The sequence below is a fragment of the Geotrypetes seraphini genome, chromosome 9 (genome assembly GCF_902459505.1).
Source record: "Geotrypetes seraphini chromosome 9, aGeoSer1.1, whole genome shotgun sequence".
Lineage (NCBI taxonomy): Eukaryota > Metazoa > Chordata > Amphibia > Gymnophiona > Dermophiidae > Geotrypetes > Geotrypetes seraphini.
Window position 1 is genome coordinate 168,251,220 of NC_047092.1, and position 26,753 is coordinate 168,277,972.

Below are 26,753 nucleotides of genomic sequence, written 5' to 3' on the forward strand. Positions count from 1 at the left end.
ATTTCAGCACACCCGGGGTGCTCGATGATGGTGTGTGGGTGGAGGCTTACCGCCTTGACCCAGAGGTGAAGTGTCGGAGTTGCGCTCCTATCACTGAGGGTTCACACTGAGAGCACCCTATAACATAATATAATATATAATGTATTATATATAATTATATATCGTCCATTATATATATTTCCCCATTTTGGTTTGTAAGGTGTGAGCCAATTTTGGCGTCCTGAGCGTCCCTCACACAAACCTTGATGTGACTCGGTTGCCTTTTTGTTTTCACTATTTGAAGATACTGTTATGCATGAATGATAATTCCTGGCATTGTATTATTTTCCTTTTTTTTTTTTTGCTGTTAAGTTTATCAAAAGTTTAAATGTTGAAATGTACAGTGTCAGCATCTATGAGACAAACATGGTTATTTTTATCACATAGGATTTTTTGGACCCCAGTTAGATTACAAAAAATAGATAATTCTAAGTCTAATAGATGCTGGCATTGTCATATTAATATTGGGACTCTCAATCATATGTTATATTTTTGTCCACTGATACTTAATTTCTGGAGGTCAATTTGGGGACAGATAAATATTATTCTTGAATCATCTATTCCTTTATCTTATGAAACCATAATTTGTGGTACGTTGTTACAGGTAAAGCCTGTTTTGGATAAATACAAGAGCCGTCTTTTATTGATCATGACAGGAATAGCCATCCACATGATCACAAGGAACTGGAAATGTTATGACAGACTTAACTACATATTCTGGTGGGCAAGTGTGTGTAATATGAAAGAATGAATGCGGAATGCTTGGGTCTTAGCAATACATTTAATAAAGAACATAAGAAGTTGCCTCCGCTGAGGCAGACCAGAGGTCTATCTCGCCCGGCGGTCCGCTCCCGCGGCGGCCCATCAGGCCTATTACCTGAGCAGTGGTCCCTGATTAATTTTATAACTTGCCTCTATTCCTATCCCTATAACCTACCTCTACTCCTATCTGTACCCCTCAATCTCTTTGTCCTCCAGGTACCTATCCAAACCTTCTTTGAAGCCCTGTAGCGTGCTCCTGTTTATCACAGCCTCCGGAATGGAGCCTCACAGTATGGAGCCCATTGACTGCATTTGTTAACATACAATAAGAGAGATATATCTTTTAGTTCTTAGATTTTCTTACACATCCAGGATGGGGGGAGGGGAGGGGAAAGTATTTGGAAGAGTTTAAAAATATTTAAATATAATATTGTAATAAATAATATGATTTAATATATTAATAATTGGGAGGAGGGGGGAAATGGATGTTTTCTTTAATAATGTGTGTAATGTGGTGTATTTTATGCAATTTGTTAAAGTTATATTAATTGTAATACACTGTCAAAGCTTGAAAATTAATAAAGAATTTAAAAAAGTTTAAATTGATAAATAAATATATTTTTTTTTAAATAAAAACTTTTCCCCACACACACATTCCTAATATCCTCAGTCTCTAAAGCTGGTTTCCCTAATTTCTAGTGGGCATTCCTAGGTTCTTAATGTCAAGTTCAAGTTTATTCAGCATTTGATAAATCGCCTATTAAAATTGCTAGGCGATATACATGGTCTAAATAAAGAAAACGAAGAAATTAACACATTGACAATATAATTACTGTAAAAACGTACATAAGGGGTAAGGAAAGGAGTTAAAAAGTTACAAAATTGGGTATGGTTAAAAAAAGGGAAAAACAAAGGAAGGGTATAAAAATACCACAGCACAATGCAAGGAGTAACCCTAAGGCCGGTAAAAATTTCAAGAATTAAAAGCATCTTTGAATAAGTGGGTTTTTAAAAGTTTTTTAAATGTAACAATGTCGTGTTCGATTCTAATATACTGGGGGAGGGCATTCCACCATTGTGGTCCTGTCACTGTGAACATATCTAATCTTCTTGTCCCTATGATTTTTAAAGATGGTACTGAAAGTAGGTTTTGATCAGATGATCGCAGTGAGCGTTGAGTTTTATATGGAATGTCACCTCTGACCCCCTAGCAGGGTGAATGCGTGTATAGTTAAGAGTGGTGGCCATACATTAACTTAGGGTTACTAGATTTCCTCATTTTAAAAAAAAATAGGACATGTGGTCCTGCCCCATTCTGCCCCCTGTCACGCCTCATCCCGCCCCCCCCAACCCGTCCCCCAAATGAACCTTGTCTCTTCTTCCTCGAGCTTGGGGCCTTGTCTAGAGGTCCTCTGAGCATGCGCTGATGCAACACAATGATGTCACACATAGGGTTACCAGATTTTCCCGAAGGAAAATCCGGACCCATGGCCACGCCCTCCACCCTACCTTGTTCTGCCCGTGTCACACTTTGTCCCGCCCCCAGCCCTACCCCCTTAACCTGTTTGTGTGTCAGGGCGGCATCTGCGCATTCGACACGATGTCGCATGCATGCAACTCAATGACATTGTGCATGTTGCGTTGCCGTCCCAACGACAGAAGCTTTTCAAAGCCCAGACAAAGTGACGGGTTTTGAAAAGCCGTCCGTAACCCCTGGAGATGTTCTCAAAAGGAGGACATGTCTGTGGAAAACCAGACATCTGGTAACCCTAGTCACACACATACTAGAGAGTTGCATGGGGACAGAAATCCCACACATCCTCGCCCATCCCCGCCAGGATCCTCTCCGTCCCCACTCTTCCCCAACAAGATCCTCTCCGTCCCCATCCGCCCCGCCAGGATCCTCTCCGTCCCCACCCATCCCCACCAAGATCCTCTCCGTCCCCACCCATCCCCGCCAGGATCCTCTCCGTCCCCACCTTTCCCCACCAAGATCCTCTCCGTCCCCATCCGCCCCGCCAGGATCCTCTCCATCCCCACCCATCCCCGCCAGGATCCTCTCCATCCCCACCCGTCCCCACCAAGATCCTCTCCGTCCCCACCCGCCCCGCCAGGATCCTCTCCATCCCCACCCATCCTCGCCAGGATCCTCTCCGTCCCCACCCATCCTCACCAGGATCCTCTCCGTCCCCACCCGTCCCCGCCAGGATCCTCTCCGTCCCCACCCATCCCCGTCAGGATCCTCTCTGTCCCCACCCGTCCCCGCCAGGATCCTCTCCGTCCCCACCTGTCCCCACCAGGATCCTCTCCATCCCCACCCGTCCCCGCCAGGATCCTCTCCATTCCCACCCGTCCCTGCCAGGATCCTCTCCGTCCCCACCCATCCTCGCCAGGATCCTCTCTGTCCCCACCCGTCCCCGCCAGGATCCTCTCTGTCCCCACCCGTCCCCACCAGGATCCTCTCCGTTCCCACCCGTCCCTGCCAGGATCCTCTCTGTCCCCACCCATCCCCGCAAGGAATTACTTCCATCCCCGCCCGTCCCCATAAAAAGCAGCAATTACTTCTGACAGGATCATCAATTCCACAGTTTCTTTTGTGTTTGCGCTGCTGTTTTCCTTGTGGAATCTCTTTGGTGGAACCCTTTTTTTGTTTTCTGTTCAGGTAATTATCTTATAAACCCCTTCTTTTACTAAGGCTGACGTGTCCATTATATTATATGGACAAACCCTGCTTCCAAAGCCTTCCATCCCCGTGGGAGTCCCATGGGCCAGAGGGGGGATCCCCATGGGAGTCCTGTGGGTTAGGGGGGATTCCCGCGGGACTCCCTCGGGACTCGCTGGATTCCCGTGATCCCCGTTCCCGTGCAGACCTCTAACACATACGTAGTGACATCGTCGTGTCACATCTGAGCATGCGCAGAGGTCTTCCAGACTCGGCCCAGAGCTCGTGGCCTTCCAAAACCTGGGCACCCATACAATCCTTTAAAAAGAGGACATGTCTGGGTTTTCCAGGACATCTACATTAATTGTTACCACACTCTAATTTACACAGTAACTGCTTACCGCACTTTAGTAAACAAGTCCCTTAAACGGGGATCCACGCGATGCAGTGACATCTGGTACCTGGCTCAATCATGGTCAGCCGTGCTTCTTGTAGAGCTCTGATCTGAAAGCTCCCAAGGACATATTTAAATCGGGGATGAAGTTCTTGCTATTTTCTGTAGCCCTCAGGAATGGGCAAACTTGCCAGCACATGGGACCTGTTAGGGAAATGTCTGTTTAATGGTTTTTTAAAAATAAAATAAAAAAGACCAGGGTCACTCAATGAAATTACATGGGAATACTTCTAAAACAAGTTTTCAAGTTTCTTATAAATTTGATTAATCGCTTATTCAAAATTCTAAGCGATGTACAAATCAATAAAATTACCAATTTCTGGGAGAAACAAAACAAACGACTAGAACTAACCTGACAAAACATATTAAACAAAAGGAAAGGATGGGAAGAGAAATACAAGTTGTTGATAGTGAATAAGACACGTATGGGGAAAAAAACAATAGGAGGGGGAGAGAGCAATGTGCTTCAAAAAAGTTATGAAATAGGATTCAATTGAGGCTCCTAATCAAGCTTTCTAGCTATCAAATGCATCTTTAAAAAGAAAGCTTTATAACTTGCTCTTGAATCTGTTTAGATTGCGTTCTTCCCTTAAATAAATAGGGAGGGAATTCCATGTTTGGGGGGGGGGGGGGGCTGTGACAGAAAAGATGAATTGCTGCCATGTGTTAATGTTTTTTGAGTGAGGGAACAATTAATAGATGTTGGTCGTTTGATCTCAGTAATCTTGTTGAGGTGTAGGGAATCAATAATTTATGAATGAAGGTAGGAGATTTATAACTTACTTGCTCCACTTCATCACTGACGCTGAAACCGTGGATTGAAGACAAAGTTTTATTTTATTTTTCTTTCCAGCTTATGATTTATCTTTAATCTTATCTATTGTTTTGCCTTTTGTCTTTGTTTTGTTCTATTTCTATCATTTAAATTTCTCCAGAATTCTACTGTTCAACGGCTCCCCCTTCTGCTTCTATTCCTTTCTCTCCTCTCTTCTACCTTCCAAAGTATTTAGATCAATGCTGTCTTGTTAAAATGTTTATTTTATTTTTATTTTTCCTCTAACTCTACTTTTCACTTCTCTATTACCCTCCAGGTACTTTAGTTAGATTGTGAGCCTTCGGGACAGTAAGGGAATTTTTCAAGTACCTTTCTTATTTCTAATCTTAATGTATATTTTCTGTAAACCGCTTAGAACCTAACGGATGTAGCGGTATATAAGAAATAAATTACATTACATTACATAAAGAAGGGATTTGATTGATTGATTTTTATTTGATTTGATTGAGGTTCAAAGCGGTTTACAATGAAGATAGATTAAAGATACATATAAATAAAAATGGTACTTTGGATTTCCCTAGCTGTCCCGAAGGCTCACAATCTAGCTAAAGTACCTGAGAAAACAATAAATAAAAATAAATGAAATAAAGTAAATTCCAGTCAGACAATAGGATCTGATGTTAGAAGTTCATAAAGACGATATGCCAAGGAGCGAAAGCTGGTATGCTCCTTAAGCCCTGACGTATGCAGCCTAGCCTAGGATTTGAGAGTTAGCAGACTTGATTTATATGCTATGCGGTAAGCAACTGGGAGCCAATGCGCTTTCTTAAGGAGAGGTGTCACATGGTCGAATTTCTTAGCTTTCATTATAAGTTGAATTGAAGCATCTGGTTTCATTTGGGGCCTATTCCCTTAAATAGAGCATTACAATAATCGATTTTTGAAATTGCCAGAGAATGAATTAATGTGTCAAGTGACTTTGGACATAAGAATTTCGAAACTGGACGAATTTGGCATAGTCTGAAGAAAGAAAAATATTTTTCACTCAAAGAATAGTTAAGCTCTGGAACTCGTTTCAGAGACAAGTTCCTGGAGGAAAAGTCCGTAGTCCACTATTGAGATAGACCTGGGGGAAGCCACTGCGTGCCCTGGGATTGATTGCATGGAATGTTGCTACTATTTGGGTTTCTCCGCGAGAGGCACGTCCTGTAAGCAGTCAGCCGGCACCTCTCCTCCTCGCTGGCATCTCGGGGCACACCTGGAATCTAAATTGCATTGCAAAATAAGGGACCCTTTTACTAAAGAGCATTAAAATCTGGGCTTTGCCATCTTACTGTGGGACCTTCCCAATTGCTAAGCCCAGATTCAAAATGGCAGTATTGAGGACTATTTCCCTTTTTTTTTTTTTTTCAGATCCCAAGCTAATATTTTCCAATGGGACTTGCACAAAATTAATGGAAGAGCACGTAGGCACATATTCTATAAACAACGCCCTACCAGCGTCTAAGTTAAGATGAAAACGCTGTTTAAGAGTTCTTTTAAAAGACATTTCCAGGCGGCGGAGTAGCGCCTCCGGAGGTGATTACAGGTGCCTAACACTACTGTAGGCGCGGCTAATGCTAGAAGTGGCGTTAGGCACCATTCATGTCAAAGGTAGGCGCCGGAAATGTAGGCCTTGAAAACCCTGGCCTAGACTTCTGCCACCTACCTTTGCCGGAGGCGCAATTATCTAAATGACACCGTCGCTCGATCGACATGCAATCTGCGGCTGCTTTTAAGGTGACAACAGCACCATTTAGAGAATCCGGGCCTACGCCCTCCTGCCTTGAATATTAGCGAGTTAGTGCACAGAAATAGAAATGCGCTGGCTGGTTAATGCTTCCATGCCATTCTCTACCCATGCCACACCCCCTCTAAAGAGAATTATTGTATAACATTAGGCTTGATTTGCATGCAGAAAGGGGGGGATATTACCTCAAAATGCTTTAGCACTGTTCTCTCTAAGCCAGCGTCCCGCAAACTTTCTCGAGCCGCGGCACATTAAAGGTAGTGGCCGTGGCTCAAGGCACCTGGAAGTGCGCGGATATCGCCATGACGACATCATCATGCCAATGTCCACGTGTGTGTGAAGGCCCTCCAGGCGGGCCCTGAGATGCCTTTGGGGGGGGGGGGGGGGTGCCAGAAGGGAAGAGGGCCAGAGAGAAGGATAGGTGCTGGCGCCTACTGATTGGAAACCGGACGTGTCTCTCGCCACGAGAGGAACGTCCTTGTAGGCAGTCAACTGGCACCGGCACCTCTCCTCCTCAACCAGTGTACTGCGGCACACCTGAAATCATAGGAGGCGCACAGTTTGAGATACACTGCTCTAAGCTGAGAGGGAGTCTTCCAACTGCATTGCTACCAGTAGGGGATGGTGCTTCGATACTGTGTTTTCAATTTCTAGGGACAGGCAGCATTCCAGAAGTGCTGCAGAAATTACCTGCCCCTCATTGTTCAAAATGTAATAATGAAACAGCACCCCCAGTGCTGTATAAGAGAAGGAGGTGGGGGGGGGACAGTGCCTATCCAACGCTCACGCCCTCCCTTCCCCACTCCCACCTCTTTAAATCTTCACCAGCGTGAGCAACTCTTCCAGCCGGCCTGGCTCCCCTCTGAAATCACTTCCGGGTTGCAGGGCCAGGAAGTGACATCAGAAGGAAAGCCAATGCCTAAGCACCCCTCTCTGACAGGACTGGTGGAGCATTCCCACTCGGCCTAGAGGGAACAGTGTTTAAAACTCTTTAGTAAAAAGGCCCTTTAAATGTTATACACCAGCTAAATTATGTCAAACCTGCAATAAAACGTTTGCCTCAACATAGCATCCATTTTCAATCTCTAATTTTAGTGGTAGGTCAGCGTCCACACTTCCCCCTATTTCAGAGTTGAAGCCCTGTACCTGTCCAAATATTCCTATTGGCCTCCCATAGATGTCACTGAGGGATATGCTGCAGTCTGCAGAGGCAGAGATAACCAGCAGACGTTTGCCAAAGCCACAGGTTTCCACGTGAGTGACACAGTCTTGATGAGGCTGAAAGCATTTTACCAGTGGGGGAGGATGTGCAATCTTGCCGTTGCTGAAATCAAGGCAGTAGTCCTAGCAAAAAACATACCGTAAATGTCAGTTTTATTATCAGAGCAATGCACAGTTTAAGAAATAATCATAATCACCCCACCCCCATCTTCTCTACATTTTTAGCTATATTGCTCAAAGACATCACTAGAAAAATTCATTAAAAATGACTGGAAAAAGGAAAGCTATTATTTTATACATCTAGCAAGATTAGAGTTACCAGACATTAGTTGACTAAGGCCCTTTTTTATTAAGGTGCGCTAAGCATTTTATCGCACGTTTATCGAGCGCTATATCTATACGCATGCTAAACGCTAACACGTCCATAGGATAACATGCTCACATTAGTGTTTAGCGCGTGCTAAAAAAGTATAGTACACCTTAGTAAAAGAGGGGATAAAATTCGGACCTATAGCCCCACCCCCAGCTCTGCCCCATCCCCTTGACTTGTTCTCGGCGTGAGGGAGGGCATAGAAACATAGAAATTGACAGCAGATAAGGGCCACGGCCCATCCAGTCTGCCCACCCTAATGCCCTCCCCTGCTTTTACTTTGCGAATAGATCCCACGTGTCGATCCCACTTGGCCTTAAAATCAGGCACGCTGCTGGCGTCAATCACCTGAAGTGGAAGACTATTCCAGCGATCAACCACCCTTTCGGTGAAAAAGAATTTCCTGGTGTCACCGCGCAGTTTCCCGCCTCTGATTTTCCACGGATGTCCTCTTGTTGCCGTGGGTCCCTTGAAAAAGAAGATATCCTCCTCTGCATCGATGCTGCCCGTGAGATACTTGAACATCTTGATCATGTCTCCCCTCTCTCTGCGCTCCTCGAGCGAGTATAGCTGTAATTTATCTAACTGTTCTTCGTACGGGAGATCCTTCAGCCCCGAGACCATCCGGGTGGCCATTCTCTGGACTGATTCCAGCCTCAGCACATCCTTACGGTAATGCGGCCTCCAGAATTGCACACAGTATTCCAGGTGCGGTTTCACCATGGATCTATACAAAGGCATAATGACTTCAGGCGTCACACGTGCACATGCGTGGGTGCCCTCCTGACACGGTCCCAAAGAAGAAGCTTTTCAAAACCCGGACAAAGTGCCAAGTTTTGAAAAGCTGTCCGGACACCTGGACATACCCTCTACAAAGAGCTCATGTCTAGGTAAATCTGGACGTCTCGTAACCCTAAGCAAGATCAACTACAAGTACGAGGGTAAAGGATTTTGAAACAAAAATTGCAAAGACGATAAAACATAATACTGACACTTTTCTTCTTGTTAACAGAGATTCGCTTTAAGGCCCTCTTTTACAAAAGCGTGCTAAGCATTTTAGCGCAGATTTAGCCTGCGCTGAATCAACGCATGCGCTAACCGCACGCATTAACGCGTATTTAGCGCACGATAATATTTAGCGCGCACTACAAAGCATAGCACACCTTTGTAAAAGAGGGAGGGGGGGGGACAGTCTTCCAAATATAAATTTACTTATTTTCTACTTTTCATATTGCATAAAGTGGTTCACAATAATAAAAATATTCAGTACTGTGGGGAAAAAAATAGTAAATCATACTCAACGTATTTTAGGGTCATTCCATGACAAATGCTCCAGAGCTCCCCACTCAATCATCTCAGAAACTGAAATTTTTTTTCAGGGTCTCTAAGGAAGATATCAAAAGTTTTAGGGCATGATCTCAACTAGGTCCAGAGTTAGGGGCCCCTTTATTTAGGCCACGTTATCTGTGGAAGATGTCGAGTGGGGACCCTCCTTGAAATTGGACCAGTTGACATGGAACTACCTCGTATCTATCTAAGTACAAAAATAATATTAACTTACAAAATAAAATACCTCTAGGCATTTTTATATTTCTATTTAACTTTGCATTCTGTCTTGGGCCCTCTTTTACAAAACGGTGCAGTCAGTGGCGTAACAAGGGGGGGTGGGGTGTCGGCACCTTCCCTCCCAACCCACTCACCTTTTCAAAATCTTCAGCGGTGGCAAACAGCAATTCCTAACTACTGCTGGTGACGGCCTGAGATCTCCCGAAGTTACTTCCTAATCATGGGAACAGGAAGTAACATCAGAGAGAGTGCCGGGGCCAGCACTAACAGATAGATAAGAGTGGATGTTTGCTGCTCCTGAAGATTTGGAAGAGGTAGGTTGGTGGGGAGGAGATGTGCCGGCACTCCCCTACCCCCATTGTTATGAGAGATGCTGCTCACTGCCGCCGAAGATTTTTGAAGAGGTACGCAGAGCGTGAAGGGGGGGGGCGTGTGATGGGGAAGAGTGTGAGTGAGCGTACATTGCGGCGATGCTGGTTTTAAGAAAGGTTTGGACAAGTACCTGGAGGAAAAGTCCATAGTCTGTTATTGAGAAAGACATGGGGGAAGCCACTACTTGCCCTGGATTGGTAGCGTGGAATGTTGCTACTCTTTAGGGTTCTAGAATGTTGCTACTCTTTCAGATTCTGGAATGTTACTACTCTTTGGGTTTTGGCCAGGTACTAGTAGAATGGGCTACTGGGCTTGATGGACCATTGGTCTGACCCAGTAAGGCTATTCTTATGTTCTTATGCCAGGCACCAACACCCTAAGCCCCTCCCCTTCCCTGCTAAGTCACTGTGTGCACGACTTAAAACATACTGCGGGATGCCTGAGTTCATCCCAAAGCCATTTTTAAACTCTGATAAATTCACTCTAGCGCTTACCGCAGCTTAATAAAAGGACTTCATTTGTGATCAGAGATCATTTCTCACCTGTATATCCCACACTTTCATCCATCCATCCAGATCCCCTGTTATGAGGTAATGATTTGATTTATCAACAGTCATAACGATGGACCTATCGTGCGCTGGAAATTCTGCCATCAGCTGACTCCTGAATATATTCCAAAATCTGACCTGACCAGAGCCTCCAGAAGACACCAAGTTTGCCCCTCCTAGAATAAAAGAACATAAAAAAGAAAAATTTGGAAAAAAAAAAGAACAATCAGATCAGGTCCAAACATGCCACCATGAAATAAAAGCATCCCTTGGTTCTGTCTCCATCGATTCCCCCCCACCCCAGGCTTTGAATCCCTTTTACTTCATTCCTAGCTTGAAAAGATACAAGAGTGATCCCCCAGTCACTTCTGGTTCCTATTCCAGAATTGATCTGAGCCTGGCATCATTTCAGGGTTTTCTTTACTTGAAAATGGTACTCCAGCCCCCTTCTCTAGCTACAGGCGTGTGTGTGTGAGGGGTGGGGGAGGGAGGGGGGAAGCCCCTTATGCACTAACCTGTGAAAAGGTTGTGGGTTAATACCTGTTTTTGCGAAATGTTGTTATGAGGTGAAGCTAAGCTGTTAGTTCATCTGCATCCTAGTGTTAAATTGTGCACAATATTTTTTTTCACATAGGAGAAATTTGCACATTTTTAGCCATAGCAATTTGGAAAATGTTTTATTTTTTTTTAAAAGCTCCCCTTTCATATGGTGACAGCATGAATTAAAAGGTCTAATCAGTGGCATAGCGAGGGTGAGAGGCGCCTGGCACGGTGGCACCCTCCCCCAGCCCTCATCTCCATGCCCCCCCCCCCTCGCTCCTTCCCCGATCCCCCTGCTGTGTGCGCCCACTATGCCACTGGACCTAAAAGCCCACGTCAGAGACTCCCTCTCCTCACTCAAGGCGACCTTCAACCCCTAGTGGTATGTTGGTCTCCTCTCCCACCCCCCACCCCCACCTCCATATAATAAATAATAATAATAATAGTTTATATACCGCAGGACGGTAAAGTTCTATGTGGTTTACAATAGTTAAAAATGCTACAAATTAAGTAAAGTTTACAAAGATTAAGAACTACACATCTCCCTCCATATTCGCGGTTTCAATTATTTGCGGTTTTTAGCTTGCTGGCTCCTCTCCCCACCCCCCCAAATGACAGAAGCTTGCATAGAGAAATCGGCAATTCCAAGCGTATACAGAGAAAAATTGACGATTCCCGGCACTTTCTTCACCGTGTTTTGCCTCTCCTTCAGGAACAAGCCTGGTCTCCCACCATGTTATTTGTGGTTTCACCATAGTGATGATGTGTTTTTAATAAAAAACAGCGAATAACATATGAAAAAGTTATTTGTGGTTTTTTTGTATTCGTGGGTCTGTTAATCCCCTATCACAGCGAACACGTAGGGAGAAGTGTAGTAATTGAAAGCCCTAAAGATCAATTATTGTGTGATAAGATCAGGGCCGCCATCAGGGCAGTACTACCAGTCCTGCATTCAGGGGCCCGGAGCTGACAGGGGGCCCGGGCTCCCCCAGGGTCCTAGGCAGTGTTCTAAGGCAGGGGCGCCAGTAGCTCGCCAAGGCAAAGTGAGTCGATCACCCAGGACTCACTTTGCCTTGGCGATCTAATCTATCGGGCCGATCAGTCTTCCTCTCCCCGACGTCAATTCTGCAGTCGGAGAGGAAGTTCGGGCCAGCCAATCGCTGCCTGGCTGGGCGGAACTTCCTCTCCGAAGGCAGAATTGACGTCGGGGAGAGGAAGACTGATTGGCCCGAAGCAGGAAGAGCATGCGTCGGTGTCGGCGTCGGCTTTGGGGCCTGTTATCCATTGGTGGGTCCTGTTCCCCGATGGCAGCGGCAGCGGCAGTGGCAGTGGCTTGGGGAACGGCAGGGAGAAAGAAAGAAAGGGGGCAGGCAGGGAAACAGAAGGAAAGAAGAGAAACAGAAAAAAAGAAAGAAAGGTCAGGGAGATACAGGCTGATAGAAGGGAAGAAAGATTGGATGCACAGTCAGAAGAAGAAAGTGCAACCAGAGACTCATGAAATCACCAGACAAGGTAGGAAAAATGATTTTATTTTAAATTTAGCAAAGTGGAGGCAGTATAACCACAGTTTTCAAAGGAATTTGCCCAAATAACTTAATAGTTAACTGGGTAAATTCCCAGAGATGAAAACTTCCCTTCACTTACTATGCACAGTTCTGAATTTATATCTGCTGTCTATATTTTACAATATGATCCCCTTTTACTAAACCGCAATAGTGGTTTTTAGCGCAGGGAGCCTATGAGCGTCAAGAGCAGTGCTGGGCATTCAGCGCAGCTCCCTGCGCTAAAAACTGCTATTGTGGTTTAATAAAAAGGATGGAGGGTATATTTGTCTATTTTTGTATGGTTGTTACTGAGGTGACAATGCATAGAGTCATCTGCCTTGACCTCTTTGAAAAAACCCCAGAATAGGAATGATAATTAACATTTTCTCAGGTATAGTGTGCTTTGTGTTTTTTAATTTTATTGTTGGTAGATCATTTTGACTTGGTCATTTTAAAGTAGCTCACAAGCTCAAAAAGTTTGGGCACCTCTGAGCTAGAGCGTTGAAACTGTTTATTTCTATTTTATCCCCCCTTTTACAAAACTGTGGAGCGTTTTTTAGCACCAGCCGTGGTGTTAGCAGCTCTGATGCTCAGAATTCTATGAGCGTTAGGGCTGTTACCACTGTGGCTAAAATCCACACTACAGTTTTGTAAAAGAGTGAGGGGTTAGTTTGTGATGACATATTCCATACTAGGTGAAGGTGTTTTCTGTGTTCTGTGTGTTCAAAGACATGGTTTTCTGTTAGGATTGACGGTGTAGGATTGATCTTGTTTAGTTTTACAATGGGTGTATTGATGTACTGCTCACTGCAATATATAAGATGCTGCCTTTTCCTAGATACTCACGTGTGACGTGTGGTTTGTTACTAAAAATCATGTTTTTCTTAGGGGGGGGTGCCAAAAAATGTTGGGCCCCAGGTGTTATATATGCTACGTACGCCACTGTATGTAAAGATACCAGAAAGCTGGCGTAGCAAAAACTTTAAGTAAATTGTTATTCTTCTAAGTTTTGAGTATTTAACCCTCCCACAATCTCACGGGCACTCGTTTCAAGTTTCAAGTTTATTGAGATTTTGATTTAAACGCAATATCAAATATTTTCAATGCATATAACAAAAATAAATTTGGGGAAATAAATAAAACCATTTGAACAATAAACATATAAACATATCCATAGATGATTAAAATTACATAAGGAGTACAAGGATAAACTACATTTGTTTAAAAATGCGTTCTCCGCGCCTGCTCATAAATTTGTTGACTGGAAGGATCCAGCAATGTGGCCAGATGCCATTCAGGACAAAGACAGAGAAAGAATTGTGCAATTTGGATTAATGATGGAAGATGATTTAAAGCAAATGGCACAGTCTATGAGTAAAGATCTTGACGGACGTTCTTTTTATGAATATCTCCTCTATGCCAAATCACCCAATGGACGTGAGAAGATTTTACGGGACTGGCTTAGGTGGAACATTAGCAGAAAAGTATGTGTGTATTCGGCCCATGGAAGAAGGGGGGGCGTCCTGGGGAGGGAAGGGGTGCGTGGCGGGCCCAATAGGATTGCTCAGTAAGGGGCCCAGAAATTTCTGATGGCGGCCCTGGATAAGATTAAACAAATCAACTACAGAAATTCCCCATAAGTGTTAGCAAGCAGAAGCAATTGTTCCAGATCTTTACCCCATAATGCTGCCTGATATGAAAGAAGATGTTGATGATGTTTTTTTAAAATTTACATCCTCTAGCTGGGTTCTGGAGGCCATTTTTGTCACCCTGTGTGTTTGGACAAGGGAAAATAGAAGCTCGTTATATCACTAATGATCAGATGTATATTTGGAAGTGGGAGGATGGACAAAGCCGGTATTAGGGGGTAGCAAACTGGGCCTCAAAACTACCTCAAGCCAAAGGAGGCATAGGATGAAGGCCAGCAATGGGGCCTCTTCCCCAGTTTCTGCCCTGGGCCCCCTAATGTCCAAAACAGCCCCGCGTATGGAGGACCCCTTTCTTCACCACATATGCTCCCCAACAGCTGTCATTTTTTCTAATACAGTTCTGCCAAGCTCCTCCTGCTTTCCATGATCAGGATACTGGTCTAGATAAACCTCTGATCTTACAAAGTTATTCTGCTCTTACATTTGCGTGCTAACGGGTGACATCTTTGGGGATCAACATATATTCTTGGCAGAGCTGAATGTATGCTATTGCTAAAGACAGATTAGGTCAATAGTGGTAGCCCTGGCATCAGTGACATGGTGAGGGTGAGAGGTGCCTGGGGCAGAAACACCCCTCCCCTGCCCTCATCTCCGCCCTCTGCTCCATCCCCGATCCCCCCTGCCACATGCGCCCCCTTCCCCTTCCTCCATAACCTCTAGTTGTTCACCACCGCAAGTAACAACTTCAATGTGTTCCTCGTGACCCCCAGTGGCTCTCCCTCTGACATCACTTCCTCTGTGCAGCACCTGGAAATGATGTCAGCGGGAGAGCTGATGTAGTCATGAGGAACACATTGAAGCTGTTGCTTGCAGCAGTAAACAACCAGAGGTACGGGGGGGGGAGGGGAAGGGGTGCCGGCGCCCCTACCAACATGGCGGCTGGGGAGGACTGCCTCCCTTGCCTCTCCCCCTTACCTCTCCCACTGCCTGGCACACCTCTGCCTCTAACTACCTTACCTTCACAGAGAAAATCTATGATCTAAACTAAACTAAACCTTAAGTTTATATACCGCATCCTCTCCACGGAAGTGGAGCTCGGCACAGTTTACAAGAACTTAAAATATAAGAAGAGAAAGGAAAAGGTTTACATGAGCTTATTTATAGAATGGAAGAGTAAGGGGGAAAATTGAATTACATGTTAGAGAAGAGCCAAGTTTTCAGTTGGAATAGTTGGAGAGAGCCCAGGTTCCGCAACGGGATGGTAAGGTCGTTCCAGAGACCTGTGATTTTGAAGAGAAGAGATTTTCCCAGTTTACCTGCATAGAGAATACCGCGTAGAGAGGGGAAGGATAGTTTATATCTTTGGGCGGGTCTGGTGGAGTCAGGACTCGAGGAGTTAAAGGATAGTGGGATTAGAAGAGGAAGGATGCTGTAATGATCTTAAAAGCCAGGCAGGAGCATTTGAAATAGATTCTGGAAATCACTGGGAGCCAGTGAAGATTGGACAGGAGTGGGGAGACATGATCAGATTTGCGTTTTGCAAAGATCAACTTGGCTGCAGTATTCTGGATAAGCTGGAGTCTTTGAAGACTTTTTTTGTTAGGCATAAGTAAATGGCATTGCAGTAGTCAAGTTTGGAGAGGATGATGGATTAGAGAGGATGATGAAAGCTAAACAATTAATTCTCTATACAGTAAATCCCCGGGAATTTGCAGTTTGCAAATTGCGGACCCAGTAATTTGCAGTATTTTCCCGACCGCCTCTTCCTGGTACTAAAGTCATGGTTACACCAATCAGGAGCTGCTTTGACACGCTCCTGATTGGTGTAACCATGACTTTAGTACCAGGAAGAGGCGGTTGGAAAATGCGCCCGGCTTCGTAAGTACAATTTAAGCACCCGTCGGCGCCCCAGCTGCCATCTCCTGCCTTCGATCAGCTGAAAAAACGTATTCGTGGTTTTTCAAAATTCACGGGTGTTCCTGGAACGGAACCCCCGCTAATTTTTTGGGGGGAAGTACTATACTGCATAGACTTTACCTGTTACGGAAATGTTTTTTCTAGCTTCCAAGAAGAAAAGTCTCGTTATGGAATTGTTGATTTCAGTTTCACTATCATAAGAACCATCAGCCGATACTGTACATCGCCCAGAAAATGCAGAGGAAAGACTTCTGCTGGAGTGTTGACTCTGAACATGGGAATCTGTAATAAAAATATCGTCTAGGCAGAACCATCAAAGACTTTCTTATAGTGTGTGTGTGCGCGCGAGAGTCAGAAATCACTGGTTTTAGAAAATTAAAGACTGCTGCTATCCTTGAAAAAAAAAAAAGACCTTTAATATTTGGGTAAAATATTGCTTCTATCTACACATATAGGGCCAAATTCTAGGAACTGCGCCAACAATGCCCGCCACCTACAAAAACGGTGCTGGATGCAGGTCAATTACGCGTAGGCGCCGTTAAGAGAATCGCGGCTTATGTCTAACATAGGCACCAGTAATGTAGGCCAGGGTTTTGCAGGCCTATGTTACTGGTGCCTACATTTGACGAGGAATCGCATTTACAGAGGGTCCTAGCGGTGCCTATGGCCAATTTTGGTGTAAACCACACCTACTTCGACCTTGCGCACCTCTGTAGATGCATTTACAGCATCCTTTTTTTGTAGGTGCCTGGAGGCGCCCACGCTTTTTAAATGACTTTTTAATTGATTTTAAATAACGCGGTCAATTACTGTGCCAATTAATACCAATTAAAACAATTAAGTTAGGCAGCGACAGGGTACCTATCACCGTCTAACATAAGGCACTGTTAAGAGAACTTGGCCCTTAGAGGCTTTTTACTAAGCAGCGCTAAAAAGTGTCCTGCACTATTAGCACAGAGGGTTTAGAGCAGTGGTCTCAAACTCGCGGCCCGGGGGCCACTTGTGGCCCTCCAGCTACTATTTTTCGGCCCGCATTCTGTACTAGTGCTGTCCGCTCTTTGCATTGTCCTCCGACTTCCCCCATGGCGCCCGCTCTTACCTTCAGATAATTACCGCAGCCTGCAGAGAGGATCGCCGATGCTGTAGGATCATGGAAGCACGCAAATAGGAGTGCGCATGCGCGAGTTAGCATTTTATTATATAGGATTACTCCATTTCTCCTTCAGGCAGATTTTTTTTAACTTGGGAAATGTCGCACGTGACATAGAGTAACACCCCCAATCTGCCAATGCCTGCCCATTTCTATGCTGCCTTTTTTTTTGACTTGCGTGTAAAATTTAGGCGCAGATCCCCCATCTAAATTTATGGGTGTAACTTGTAATTGATTCTAATTAGCATTAATAATTGATGGTTAAAAAATGGCAATTATCGGCCCTAATTAGCTTGTTCTTCAGTTAAATTGTGTGCGCAACTTGGGTACATGACCAAAATTATACATACTTTTATAGTGCTTTTTATAGAATTAGGGTTAAGTGTGCAAATGGGTAGAGTTTAGGAGGAACATGGTTCGACGCAAGCAAATACACACAATTATGAAACAGGATAATATACACATGTACATACAAAGGGCTCCTTTTACAAAGAAGCGCTAGCATTTTTAGTGCACGCACAGGATTAGCATGCGCTCTAGAGTGTGCTAGCTGAAAAATTACTGCCTGCTTAAAAGGAAGTGGTAATGGCTAGCGTGCACTAAGTGCACGCTAAAACCACTAGCAGACCTTTGTAAACGGAGCCCAAAATGTATGTTGCAAGCATTTGCAGGATAGGGGCAGTGGTATAGTAAGGGCATGGCGGACAGTCCTGGGCACCGTCTCAGTGGAGGCGCCAGCACCTCTTTGCCTTCCTATGCCACACTCGCGCCCTCCCTTCCCCATCCCCCACCCCCACCACTTTCTCTTTAAAATCTTCATCAGTACAAGCAACTACTCTAGCCTGCTGCTAGCGCAGGCCTGGCTCCCTTTGAAATCACTTCTGGGTCACGGAGCCAGGAAGTGATGTCAGAGGGAAAGCCGGCACAAGCAGCAGACGGAGAAGCTGCTCACGCTTGAGAAGATTTAGAGGGAAGGAGCAGGGAGATGGAGAGGAGGGCGTGGGGGAGTTGGCGCGGAAGGAATGGGGAGGCACCACTGCCCCAGGCGCCTTCCACCCTCGCTACACCACTGGGTAGGGGTAAGTGATCACACCTTAAATTAAGGCCCATTTTTGGCCATGTATGCTAGTATTTTATCTTGGAAAAGTAGGTGCCTTTATAATAGGTATGTTTTGACTGCCTTGAACTACACGCTCAGCTATAAAATTACCCTTCTGCATGATCAAAAAAGTTGGACTAAAAGCATGGATTATTATTGCCTTAAATAAAGACTACAAGCTCTATGGGAGTTTCACTTTTAACAATATCGCATGCAAAATGGAAGAGTTCCAAGAAGGGAAGCAATATTGTTACCGTACAGCAGCCTCTCACCTGATCTGGATTTCAGGGCTCTCCTGGCATCGTGGTGAAGTGTACGAGAAGCATTTTCAGTGCTGTTATTCCAAATAACTATTTCACCATCATAATCTCCTATTAGAGAATTTAAATGACAATATTGAGTAGCACCCGATGAGATGAAAGTGGAAAGGAAGAGGCTGATGTTAAAAATGGATGTAGGGAAGTAAGTGGAGACAAGAGGAAAGAGAAATGACCAATGGATAGGGGACCCTGGAAAGAGAATTAAAAGAAGACAAAGGAAAGCTAAGGTCTCCTTTTACGAAGGTGCGCTAGTGGTTTTAGCGTACGCACCGGATTAGCGCGCGCTAGCCGAAAATCAAGAGGAGACGGTAACGGTTAGCGTGCGCTATTCTGCGTGTTAAGGCCCTAATGCGCCTTCGTAAAAGGAGCCCTAAAACTAGAGCCTGGGATCAACAAAATGAGAACAAAAATTAGACTAAAATGTCCAGGCAGCAAAAGTAGAAAATAATCATTTTTATTTTATTTAGTACTTGGAATGTGTCAGTTTTTGTAATACTGCACTGTTGTTGCATTGTATGCAGTGTTTGACTTCTTGGTGTTTCCGTTTAATTTTAATGAGCACATTTCTACAGTATTTTCACTTTTTGTTCATTTATTTTTAATCTGGCTGGATATTCTGTTAACATGGAGTTTCTTTTAAGAATATCTAGTAATCTGTTTTGTTCAATTTTCTTAATTGCTATACTGATGTTCTGGGGTTCATTGCAACGGTTACATTGCATTTTATAGATAGGGTCCTTGAGGTGTGAATTTTGGAAGCTAGTGCTGTTATGTGCTTCATAGACGTTTATTCTTCATTTCAGAAGGAGACTGAAGGCCTGATATTCAGTGTTATTTAGCCAGCCAGGAGTTGTTCCCATCTGGCTAAATAGTACATAGCCGGCTTTCTGCCCCCCTTTTCAGTTACACGCTAACACATTTGTGTGCACATCTTTAAAGAGTTGCGCCTCGCAAGATGCATGCACAAATCAAAATTGTCATCAATTAATGCCAATAATTATTAGCATCTAATCACTGGTGCTGATTGGCTCGTTACTCAATACAACTGCATGTGCCATTTTGAGCACCATTTCTAGAATTGGGGAGGAGGGGGAGTGCCACTGAATACAGTAGTGATTTGAAACATCTAGTTTAGGCGTTTCAAATTATTCTCCAGATGTTCTGCTCAAAATTGACCCTTATTTTTTTTCTTTTGATGAAAATTACCAGAAGAGAAGCACAATGAAATTGGAATCTGGCTAGAATGAATAAACAGATCAAGGAAATTTCTTATGAAAAAAATTATTTCAGTTTCAAAGCGATGAGACCCTCTGCAGAGGAAACTTAGCGAGCATGAAGGGAGAGAACAAGAGACTGAATTCAAGAAGGTGCGGGATAGGCACGTTGGATCTCTCAGAGAAAGAGATAGTGGTTACTGCAGATTGGCAGACTAGATGGGCCATACTTTATCTGGGTGGCACGTCAAAAGCGCGTCAGACATTGGCGTGCCGACATCTGTGTGCAGGACCAATGCGCGCCACCGGTTTCGTCGCTTTCACACCTTACCATTACCGTTCTGAGGGGGTGGGGGGAATCCCCCCAGTACACTTAGAACTGCTCGTGCTCCCGTTGTGGGGGTGTTTTGGGAGGGAGAACCCCCCATATTACACTGAAAACTCCCGAACAGCGAGAGAATGGAAGTTTTCAGTATACTGGGGGAGGTTTCCTCCTTCCATCCCCCCCAACGGGACCGTGAGCAGTTCTAAGTGTACTGGAGGATTCCCCCTACCCACACCCCCTCGAAATGGTAACAGTGAAAGCGGCGGAACTGGCGGTGCACATTGGTGTGGGATTGTCGGCGCGCCAATGTCCTGCTTGCTTTCATTGGTGTACCCTTCATCTGCCATCCTGTTTCTGTGTTTCTATGAATGCTGTGGTTCAGCTGGTTACACGAGAGTGTGTTTAGTGAAGTGTGGAGGAAGGAGCAGGTTCAGCTCAGAATTAGACATTTAGCAGCCCTATTACTAAGCGGTGTTAAAATGCGGCCTCTGATATTATTAACAAATGGGTTTCCCGTGTGCCGAGGCCACTTTTAGTGCAACTGTAAAATTACCGCATATTTTATGAATTAATGGCCACGTGCTAATTTCCAAATTGCTGTTTACTATGTGGTAAGTTCTCCTGCACTAACCACGCACTGAGTTGGCGTTCAACAATACAGCTGCACTAGCTAATTAGCGCAGGACATGCCTATCCTCCACCTTAAACATGACCCCATGCTAAAAATTAAAATCTATTAATTTATTTATTTCATTCGATTTCTATCCCGTTCTCCCGGGAGCTCAGAACGGGTTACAAGCCGTTTTGGACTCGCTGGAGGCGTCTGAGTTCCTTTTTGGCTACACCATTAAAGATGGGGTTGCAGTAATCCATCCTGGAGAGAATATAGGAGTAGAGGAGTTGAGTTAGGTCCAGTTTGGAGATTTAGGGTTTGATCTTTCTCAGTTGGCGGAGGTAGTAGAAGGAAGTGGAGACCACCTGGGAGATGTGGGTGGATAGGGACAGGTGGCCGTCCAATGTTACTCCAAGGCCACGTACCTGGTCTGCTGCTGTTATGGAGGTGGATTCCCATGATAGTGTTGGGCAGGTGTATTTGGTGTTTTTCTTTCTAATCCATAAGAGTTCGGTCTTAGTGGCGTTCAGCTGCAGTTTGTTATTTGTCATCCAGTTTTTCATGTCAGAAAGGCAAAGTTGGAAGTTGGCAATTTGGGCAGATCGATTTTCACCTAGTGGGAGGAGTAGTTGAATGTCGTCGGCACAGGAGTGGATTTTGATGTTGTATTTCTGGGCTATATCAATGACCGTGGGAAGCGCACACCGATCCCATAACAACCACAGGTACCTGAGCACATCCCGCCATAGTGCCTTTTTAACCTGCAGTAAGTATGCTTTTGTGTTTACCGCGGCTTCGTAAAAGGATGCCTTAGAATTCTATTGCTTTTTAAGGTATTGTTAATTGCACCCTATGAATCCTTCTGAAATGTTGTATCTTGAAATATAATTAGCACTGTATCCTTGATCAGTGGTACAGTGAGAGGCGCATGGGGCGGTGGCACCCTGCCCCTGCCCTCTTCTTCACCTCCAACCCATCTGCTCCTTCCTTGTCCCCTCCTGCTGCGCACACATGCCCCTTCCCTTCCCCCATACCTTTCTAATGTTCGCGGCACGAGCAGCAACCACAATCTGCTGCTTGCGCTCTCTCCTCCCAGTGGCACTTCTGTTCATGAAGCCGCAGCTGCTGGTTCCAGCACAAGGCTCGCGGCTGACCCGGAAGCCTTCCTTCACGTCAGAGGGAAGGCTTCTGAGTCAGCCGCAAGCAGCATGCAGGAACCAGCGGCTGTAGCTTCGCAAAGAGAAGTGCCACTGGGAGAAGAGAGCTGGCCAGAGAAGGTAAACACCCACGGGAGGCATGAAGGGTCAGGCTGACGGGTAAGCATCATGCGGGAGGAGGGAGCTGGCCACAGGCGGTAAACCACATGCGGGAGGCACAAAATTGGGATGCAGAACTGAGGGAAAGATGACGAGGGGCGCGTTGGGACATGGAAGGGAGGAGGATGGTCACGTTTGGACAGGAAGGGAGGAAGAAGGGGCGTGTTGGCACAGAAAGGGAAAAGCAGGGTCACGTTGGGACACAGAAGGAAGGGAGGGAGCACAAACTTCGGACAAAGGATGGAAGGAAGGAAGAAAGGAGGGCGGGAGCATGAACTTGGGAGATAGGATGGAACAATGGAGGGAGTGATGGATAGAGACGATGAGATGTGGGAGGGAATAGAAAGGGAGAATTGTTGGGTGGGTGTCTGAGTGAGAGGGAAAGAGAGACAGTGCACATGGGGAAATGAAGAAAGCAGGTGAATTGTAAGGCATAAGGAGGGAGAAAGAAAAAATGGACATGGTGGTGGGAAAGACATAAGGTACAGATGCATGGGGAAGAGAGAGATGAGAGGGAGAAATGTTAGATGTGGTGGAGGAGAGGGAATAGTGGGACGGATGAAGAACAAAAGTAATTTAAACTACAGCACTTTGTTTTGAGGACTGTTAGTTTAATGTTTTTATAGACTGTGTACTGTATAGGATCCGAGTTACATACAAATTCAACTTAAGAACGGTTAAAAAAAAAAAAACGAAACTCGTTCTTAACCCGGGGACTGCCTGTAGAATCAATTAGCGTCTCAGTCTTGTCCTACCTGTGGCAAGGCTTTGTGGAGGTAAAAATGCAGCACAAAGAATGTCATCTTGATGCTGAACCCCTCCTTTCCATTCTGCAGGCTGTACAAGATACCGAGTTAAAGTGTTCAGTCGAAAAACCGTTGTTATCCTGCAAAAGGCAGAAAAAAGAAAACACATTCTTCGGCATAATAGTATGCTTACAGTACACTTCTCCCTCCGTATCCGCGGTTTCCGTATCTACGGATTCGCTTGGTTGCGATTTTTCAGCTAACTTTCATCACTGAACCCGGCGTTTCACATTGGAAATCGCTGCTCCCGGTGGTTCCTGAAGGAAATCACTGCTCCCAGCGTTGTACGGAGCAAATCGCAGGTCGGGTTATTCACGGTTTATTATTTTTTCCAAGCTTATTTTACCGAAAAACCGCAAATAACATGCAAAAAGTTATTCACGGCTATGTTCTGCCCACATCCCCCGTGAATACAGAGGGAGAAGTGTAATCTCTTTTGGATCAACTTAACAGTAATCGAAACATATGTGTAGTACATGAGCTTCCATGGGTACACAGGTCTTATCTTAATATCATATCTAGCCATCAGACCCTACTGAATCTGGCCTACTCCACTTTCAAACTCATTTCCTTACCACTGGATTTGTAAGCTTTTATCTTGGGTGCATTCTGCACTGTTGACCATGAAGTCCTTTAGATTACGCTCTCAGTCTTGGGTGTTTCTGATTTGGCTCATTCACAGACCATACCTTAAGGTTTTCTTCGTCACCTGACTTTTAATGTTCCCCATGATTCCATCCTCGGAACTCTCTTCTTTTACCCTTTATTTCTTCCCGTGGTTACTCTTATTACTATATCACTAAGGATGCCTAGCGTTCTTCTGCTATCATTCTTGGGTCATGCAGTTGATATAGACCTTTGCTATTGACTTCTCCATTTGAGGCTGCATCTTGGGAATACTTAGGATGTCTTAGGATGAATCACTCTTAACATGTTATTTTGTTTACTATCTAGGTTTCTTTCCATGACTGATCATGTCATTTCCCCTTTTCAGATTCTGTCAGGAAATCTAAATATCACTTTTGATTCTTTTCTTTCATTCTACTTCTCTAGCACCTAGTTGATACCAGCTTCAATATATACAGGATCAAGATTCAAAAGGATTTATCTATAACGTGTATGTATAGGTCAACAGATTTTAGCTGACTAAAATCCAAACTCATAGCCCCACCCCCCAGGCCCATTACATCCATGCCAAGCCCTAGCCCCGCCCCCCTCAACCTGTTCTCATCGGGAAGGAGGATATCTGCGCATGCCTGGGTGCAACACAATGGCATCGCCCGAGCAAGAACGTGTACACATGATGTCACCGCGTTGCATCCGCACATGCGCAGATGCCCTCACAACACGATCCCAAAGAAGAGGTCATAATGCCGTTGTACAGATCCATGGTGAGACCCCCATCTGGAATACTGTGTACAATTCTGGAGGCCGCATTATCAAAAAGATGTGCGGAGAGTTGAGTCGGTTCAGCAAATGGCCACCAGGATGGTCTCAGGACTCAAGGATCTCCCGAATGAGGAACGACTGGGTAAGTTGCAGCTGTACTCACTCGAGGAACGCAGAGAGAGGGGAGACATGATCGAGACGTTCAAATATGTCACAGGCCGTATCGAGGTGGAAGAGGATCTCTTTTTCCTTAAAGGACCCACGGCAGCAAGAGGGCATCCGTTGAAAATCAGGGGTGGGAAATTTCATGGCGACACCAGAAAATATTTCTTCACCGAAAGGGTGGTTGATCGCTGGAATAATCTTCCACAACAAGTAATTGAGGCAAGCAGCGTGCCAGATTTTAAGAAAAGATGGGATTGGCATGTGGGATCTCTTCATGTAGGTAGTTAGGGGGTGGGCCATTAGTGTGGGCAGACTAGATGGGCCGTGGCCCTTTTCTGCCGTCATGTTCTATGTTTCTAAGAAGCTTTTCAAAACCCATACAAAGTGCTGGGTTTTGGAAAAGCAGTCCGGATGCCCATAGGAGGATATAGTCAGAGGCTCTGAAACATAGAAAATCGAAGACAGATAAAGACCCTAGGGCAGTGGTCTTTAATTTTTAAGCTGGGTCCACTTTGGGTTCTAATGAGCTGAAGGAAAGCCACAATATTGTTTGGCTAGTGTATATCAATGACATCCATCTCACCTTCAAACTTCTTTGGGGTGTACCTTTCAATGACTGGGAGCATTTCAAATACATTCCTTTTTGTCTGTTGAGAAATTCTTATCTTTCAAGCAGGAACTCCTCCCCCATCTACTTTTCCCTTTCTATTCTGAGCCTGGGCAGAGAGGCAGAGAAGTAGGAAAAGAAAATCCCAGAAAGACAATAGAGGTCACCAAAAAGGTCTCTGGAGATCACCATTGGCCCCTAGGACTTGCATTAAAGAACATTGCCCTGGGGCCGATCCAGTCTTCTCATCCATGCCATCTACTCACCCTATCACTCTATGTACTTGACCCAAGCTTTCTTGAAATCAGATACTGTTTTTGTCTCTGTGAGGAGGTTACTCCATGAATTCACCATCTTTTCTGTGAAGTATTTCCTCAGGTAACTTGAGTTTATCCCCCTTCACCTTCATCCTATGCCCCCTCATTCCTCTCAAATGAAAAACACTTCCCACCTGTGCATTTATGCCATGTAGGAATTTAAGCTTCTCTGTCATATCTCCCTCATTTCTTCTAGAGTATACATATAAGAACATAAGAATAGCCTTACTGGGTCAGACCAATGGTCCATCAAACCCAGTAGCCCATTCTCACAGTGGCCAATCTGGGTCACTAGTACCTGGCCAAAATCCAAAGATTAGCAACATTCCAGGGCAAGCAATGGCTTCCCCCATGCCTTTCTCAATAACAGACTATGGACTTTTCCTCCAGGAAATTGTCCAAACCTTTCTTAAAACCAGCTACGCTATCCGCTCTTACTACAACCTCTGGCAATGTGTTCCAGAGCTTAACTATCCTGAGTGAAAAAATATTTCCTTCTAATGGTTGTAAAAGTATTTCCCTGTAACATCGAGTGTCTCCTAGTCTCTGGAATATTTGACGGAGTGAAAAATCAATCCACTTGTACCCGTTCTACTCCACTCAGGATTTTGTAGACTTCAATCCTATCTCCCCTCAGCAGTCTTTTTTCCAAGCTGAAGAGCCCTAACCTTTTTAGTCTTTCCTCATACGAGAGGAGTTCTATCCCCTATACCATATTGGTCGCTCTTCTTTGAACCTTTTCTAGTGCTGCTATATCTTTCTTAAGATAAGGAGACCAGAATTGAACGCAATACTCCAGGTGAGGTCGCATCATGGAGCGATACAGAGGCGTTATAACATTCTTAGTCTATCTTAGTTTTCTAATAATTCCTAGCATCTTGTATGCTTTTTTGGCGGCTGCCATATATTGGGCGGAAGGTTTCATCGTATTGTCTACAACACCATCCAGATCTTTTTGGGGGGCACTAACCCCCCCAAAGTGAATCATAGCATCCGGTAACTGTGATTCAGGTTATTCTTCCCAATGTGCATCACTTTGTATTTGTCTTGAGATCTTTAAGTCTGCTCCCATACGCTTTATGATGAAGACCATTGATCATTTTAGTAACCACGCTCTGGACTGACTCCATCCCGTTTATATTTTTTTTTTAAGGCATTCTCCAGAAAGATGAACAAGCAGCCCTGTGGTCAGCAGGACCTGAACCCGTGCAAGGAGACCCCAAT

The 26,753-nt window shown here is 44.8% G+C and overlaps 1 protein-coding gene across 6 annotated transcripts in view; it reads right to left on the minus strand.

The window, feature by feature from the left end:
- WDR49 (WD repeat domain 49) overlaps window positions 1-26,753 on the minus strand; it is a 93,800-nt gene that overhangs the window by 17,741 nt on the left and 49,306 nt on the right. For 3 of the 6 annotated variants that reach the window (XM_033958945.1, XM_033958947.1, XM_033958943.1), the window contains 5 exons: window positions 23,001-23,131; window positions 18,730-18,828; window positions 16,329-16,490; window positions 10,553-10,734; window positions 7,628-7,825 (listed from right to left, as the gene is read on the minus strand). In XM_033958945.1, the coding sequence (XP_033814836.1) occupies window positions 7,628-7,825; window positions 10,553-10,734; window positions 16,329-16,490; window positions 18,730-18,828; window positions 23,001-23,131 (772 nt within the window). Of the gene's footprint in view, window positions 1-3,982; window positions 4,062-7,627; window positions 7,826-10,552; window positions 10,735-16,328; window positions 16,491-18,729; window positions 18,829-23,000; window positions 23,132-26,753 lie in introns of those variants that run through there. The other 3 variants (XM_033958948.1, XM_033958944.1, XM_033958946.1) reach the window with 3 other exon arrangements.